This window comes from Trifolium pratense, linkage group LG4 (assembly GCF_020283565.1).
Source record: "Trifolium pratense cultivar HEN17-A07 linkage group LG4, ARS_RC_1.1, whole genome shotgun sequence".
In the NCBI taxonomy this organism is placed as follows: domain Eukaryota; kingdom Viridiplantae; phylum Streptophyta; class Magnoliopsida; order Fabales; family Fabaceae; genus Trifolium; species Trifolium pratense.
The window spans coordinates 23,555,382-23,561,058 of record NC_060062.1 but is presented as its reverse complement, the minus strand read 5'-3'; the positions used below and the strand labels follow the sequence as shown (position 1 = coordinate 23,561,058).

Below are 5,677 nucleotides of genomic sequence, written 5' to 3'. Positions count from 1 at the left end.
ACAAGAATTTGATTATACTTATCTTTTTTCATTTGTTCATTGTGACTATGACTTAATGATGGCAAGTTAGGATCCAAATTAGGAATACATGTCGATATTTTCTCTTCGGGCCCCCCGTGTTTCTTTTATACCCCCTGAATTTCCAATTTTGCCCTTGCAAAAAACTTCGGTTTATAGAAACCGAAGTTTTTTTTTGCCTTGAAAACAAATTTCGGTTTATAAAAACCAAATTTTACTCTGAATTTGTACTAAAAAAAATTCGGTTTCCGCGAACCGAAGTTTTTATCAAGGGCAAAATTGGAATATTTGGGGGTATAAAAGAAACACAGGGGGCCCGAAGAGAAAACATCATACATGTCATCTCACTTTCAAAAACTAATAACCATTTAACACATACCACACATTCATAGCTTATATAATTCCAAAACATTAGGGACACAAATTTGTACATTCAGCATTTTGGGCCACATACCATAACATGTGGACCTATTAGAAGATAGTTATATGCCAAAGTATATCATAGAAAAAAACAATCTATATATCATTTCAAATCTAATTCTTCTATTTCTACCTATTATTCTTCTACAAATTATCTCTAGCTATTCTCTCCAACAAAAAAAAAACATGGTATTCATTATTCACCTCATCTTGTAGATTTTTTCAAGTGTTCAAATTTTATAACTTTGTTCAAGGCTTAATTTATATATTTTTCTACATAGGTTCATGTTAGTAGTAATGGAGAGAAAAATGGCAAGGAAGACATTGCTGCAGTCGATTTTCGAGGTCGTCCAGTTGACAAAACAAAAACCGGAGGGTGGCTAGCAGCAGGACTAATCTTAGGTTCTTTTCATTCCATAGAATTTTTCAAGATTGAATTTTTTTGGCTCAAACATATAACATTTTTTTTTTGTGTCTAGGTACTGAACTTGCTGAAAGAATATGTGTCATGGGAATATCTATGAACTTAGTGACTTACTTGGTTGGAGATTTGCATCTCAATTCAGCAACTTCTGCTACCATAGTTACTAATTTTATGGGAACTCTTAACTTGCTTGGCCTTCTTGGTGGATTTTTAGCTGATGCAAAACTTGGTAGATATGTCACTGTTGCCATTTCTGCTACCATAGCTACAGTGGTAATTTTTTCAATCTTTGAATATATTCATCAACTAGATTCTCCCTTTTTATTTTTTATTTATTAGCACAACCATTTTTCAAGTGAAAGTGGAATTCACAAATATTATTCATTAAAGAGCACTAGTCACAATTTTTACCATTGTCTCTCCGAGAATATTTGAACTCTGTCTCTTGATGTTACAAAGTCTCTCTTGATGTTACAAAGTCAAATTTTTACCATCGAGGCAAAAGTCGTACTCACAAATTCATGCACATAACATAGAACACTTTTCTAGCCGTAAACAATTGTAGTGTTGCTGACACAGACACAAACACGTACACAAAATGTAATACTTGCAATGACATGTATACATCAGTAATAACTTAAGAAAATATAAGTAATTGAATGTACTTGTGTCACATGTCGGACACCAGACACATCTTTAATCAGAAGTGTCCGTTTATGACTAGTTTAGTTTTCTTGTAACTCTTTGTGTTGCTACAGGGAGTGTGTTTGTTAACTTTAGCTACAACAATTCCTAGCATGACACCACCAGTATGCAGTGAAGTAAGAAGACAACACCATGAATGCATTCAAGCAAGTGGAAAACAGTTATCACTTCTCTTTGCAGCACTTTATACAATAGCATTAGGTGGCGGAGGAATAAAATCCAATGTGTCAGGTTTTGGATCTGATCAATTTGACACATCAGATCCAAAAGAAGAAAAAAACATGATATTCTTCTTCAACAGATTCTACTTTTTCATAAGTATTGGTTCCTTATTTTCAGTTGTTGTGTTGGTTTATGTTCAAGACAATATAGGAAGAGGTTGGGGATATGGAATTTCAGCAGGTACAATGTTGATTGCTGTTGGTATTTTGCTTTGTGGTACACCATTGTATAGATTCAAGAAACCACAAGGTAGTCCTTTAACTGTTATTTGGAGAGTTTTGTTTTTGGCTTGGAAGAAGAGGACACTACCTATACCTTCAGAACCTTGCTTACTCAATGGTTATCTTGAAGCTAAGGTCCCACATACAGAGAAGTTCAGGTATTTGTCATCATTCTTTTTTTTCCTTTGTATTAACTCTCTCGTTCGTGGGGATAATCCAGAATTCTGCCGCGAGGTAAGTAATTCTGGCTAATAATTGTTCTCACCAGGAATCGAACTCAGATTCTCTCGAACGATCCGTCTTAGGGGGAAACTCATGACCCATTTGAGTCCAATATATTGGTTTATTTGTCATCATTCTTTGTAAAGTAGAGAATAGTAGTACTAGTAGAATTAGTTGAACATGATTAAATTTTTCTTCAATTATTGCAAACTTAATAATCACTTTAACTGATTTGTCATTATTATTATTGTTGGGGGTTAGCCAAAGTGAAATTACTTTTCAGAATATGTTGTCTTTTTATGATTGATTTCTAGAAAAAGATAGTACAATCAAAATATCTTAAAGGAAGCTAAAAAGATGCTTAATATGTTTTGGTATCACAGAATCATAATCTGATTTTTCCTGATTCTCTTATGATATTTCTCTTATTGTATCTTAAAATTATTTCTCTGTTTCATTATTAACAGTTTGGAACCATAAGATATTAAGACCATAGTACTTGCTGACATATCCCTTCATAGTCTTTGGACTAGAATTTCTTATGGACCAATGTTGACATATTATAAAAAATGAGAGACAAAAACTTTATAGGTATCAAAGGCCAAAATTACTATAATTTGGAGGAACACATTATAGAAAAGGTGTCCATATTATAGAAAATGGAAAATCAAATAGGAGATATAATCTATATTTATTCAAATCCCGTAAATTAGAGATCTGAATTGACTGCAGTCACAAAATGATGAGTCACTGCAGGTAAACGTCGATCATTAGATGAAGATCAGACGATTTGTGTTTTAAATTCTAAAATATGATTTACTATACAACTTATATTCATAATCATCTCATCTTCAATGTACGACCGATTTTACAACTACAGAGTACAGAACATGTTGACTGCATGCAATCCATATCCGTTAACTAGACTTAAAATTTTATGACAAATAAATCCTCATTGGATGAGTTTTTGTATGACAGGTCCCTAGACAAAGCTGCAATCCTAGATGAGACAAATTCAAAGGATGGAAACAAAGAAAATCCATGGTTAGTTTCAACAATGACTCAAGTTGAAGAGGTTAAAATGGTAATCAAGCTACTTCCCATTTGGTCAACATGTATACTCTTTTGGACAGTTTATTCACAAATGAACACTTTCACAATTGAACAAGCAACATTCATGAACAGAAAAGTTGGATCATTTGATATTCCAGCAGGATCATTATCAGCTTTTCTCATAATCACTATTCTCCTCTTCACTTCTCTAAATGAGAAAATCACTGTTCCTTTAGCAAGAAGAATCACTCACAATAATCAAGGACTTACTAGTCTTCAAAGGATAGGAATTGGACTTTTTTTCTCTATTCTTGCAATGGTAGTTGCTGCTATTATTGAGAAAGAAAGGCGAGATAACGCGGTAAAAGAGAACACTACAATAAGTGCTTTTTGGCTTGTACCTCAGTTTTTTCTAGTTGGTGCTGGAGAAGCTTTTGCTTATGTTGGACAATTAGAGTTTTTCATAAGAGAAGCACCTGAGAGAATGAAATCTATGAGTACTGGTTTATTTTTAACAACACTTTCAATGGGATATTTTGTTAGTAGCTTATTGGTTTCAATTGTGGACAAAGTAAGCAAGAAAAAATGGCTTAAGAGTAATCTAAACAATGGTAAGTTGGATTATTTCTATTGGTTGCTTGCAGTATTTGGAGTATTGAATTTTGTACTTTTTATTGTGTTAGCAATGAGGCATGAGTACAAAGTTCAACACAATAATATTGAGAGTAATGAGAATGTTGAGAAAGAGCTTGTGGTTGCAAATGAAGTGATTGTTGGAGTTGATGGAAAGGAAGAAGCATAGGAAATAATTTTGTTTGGCTTATGAATGTGTGGAGGAAGTAAATATGAATCCTTAAGTTTGTTGATTTTGTATGATTATCAGATTATTGCTGTGTATTAGTAGTACTAGTACTTTTTTTGGGTGATAATTTGTTATGTAGTATTAAGTGTTGACAGATATATTTGTTTGGTTCTATTGTGACAAATTGATTTTTCTTTAAAAAATTAAAGGTATTCTACAAAGACTAATTTCCTCGAGATAATCGAGATTTATTTAAGGGATTGATTTATTCCAACAAATGTTTCTCTATACGCACTACTCAGACCAAATGGTTAAGGAGTTCAAGTATCCACAACTTATATTATACTGTGTTGGTTAACTATTAAGAGGTTCACTTCGTTTATTCTCATGTAGAAAAGATATTGAATGAATTCGTACGACTTTACAATTAAGAAAGTGTTCTCCATCCATATAATATGAGTATGCATCGAGAAATATAACTTTCGATTTCATGTCTAGATGAAATGCAATTTCCAACTAATGGCACTACTTCCTCAATAGGAAATTTACTTCTAAGCTGGCTTAAGATAATCCTGTTCATAAATGACTCCTCTACATCAACCCTTATCACAATGTTCTTGTAGAAATTCACTTGAAAGTTCAAAACAAACATATATTTATCTTCAAAGTTCAAAGATTCTCAATGCTCGCATCTCCAATGAGAAGTGTATCGTCACATACTACAAATATGAAATAAATAACCAACCCAAAATTATTCTTAAAAAATCCCGCTCAACTCATCAACCACAATAATATCTGTTTTACAACTATTTTAAAGGATATTTAAATAATGTCCTATATATAAAATTATGTGCTCAAACTCTTACATCAACGGAGCAGGAGTGCTAGCAACACACTCTCTGACACATGTATCAAATACACTCTCTTTTATTGGTTAAAATTCATATGAGTCATTATACCAAAAAAAAAAATTCATATGATATAAAATTTATATGAGATTTTTAATTTTTATGGAACACATGAATTTCAACAGATTGTGTTAAATAGTGTGTTCCTAGTATTATTCAAGGACATAATTCAAATTTTCGTTATTGACATTTTTTTTTCTTTCGCCACCAGTTTAATCTGGTTCGGGGGTTAGTTTTGACATCAATTATTTTATTTCTTTGACTTGAGAGATATTGGTCTAACAAGAAAAATGAAAAAGAGAAGAAACAAAGGTAGGAAATAAAGGAAAAGAAACCTGAGATTCAAAGAAACCAAGTGAACGACTGTGTTGAAGCTTGAAGGCAGTGTGGCGGTTGAACGGCGTCGAAGCTTGTTGAACGGCAGCGTTAAAGCTTGAGATACCAAACTTGAAGCTTTGATGAAAGTTAGGATTCACTTCTTTCAACAAGGAATAATATACAGGGAAAAAGAGGTTATGTTATACCATAAAAAACTCAAATGTACCCTTAACTCTATTTTTCTTAACAAAACAATTTTTTTTTAAAAAAATAAAATTAGTTAGTCGGTCCAAAAGTCGGTGGGTCAGCCCAAGCCAGCCAATGAATAATATCGATAAGGTGGGCCAGCCCAAATAGATACGGT

The 5,677-nt window shown here is 32.7% G+C and overlaps 1 protein-coding gene across 1 annotated transcript; it reads left to right on the top strand.

Moving 5' to 3' along the window:
* Nucleotides 1-413: 413 nt before the first annotated feature.
* On the top strand, nt 414-4,245 carry LOC123921395 (protein NRT1/ PTR FAMILY 6.4-like). Its single transcript, XM_045973911.1, has 5 exons — nt 414-627; nt 720-840; nt 918-1,135; nt 1,621-2,168; nt 3,211-4,245. The coding sequence occupies exons 1-5, from the start codon at nt 505-507 to the stop codon at nt 4,085-4,087; spliced, it is 1,887 nt and encodes a 628-aa protein (XP_045829867.1). The 5' UTR covers nt 414-504; the 3' UTR covers nt 4,088-4,245.
* Nucleotides 4,246-5,677: the final 1,432 nt, after the last annotated feature.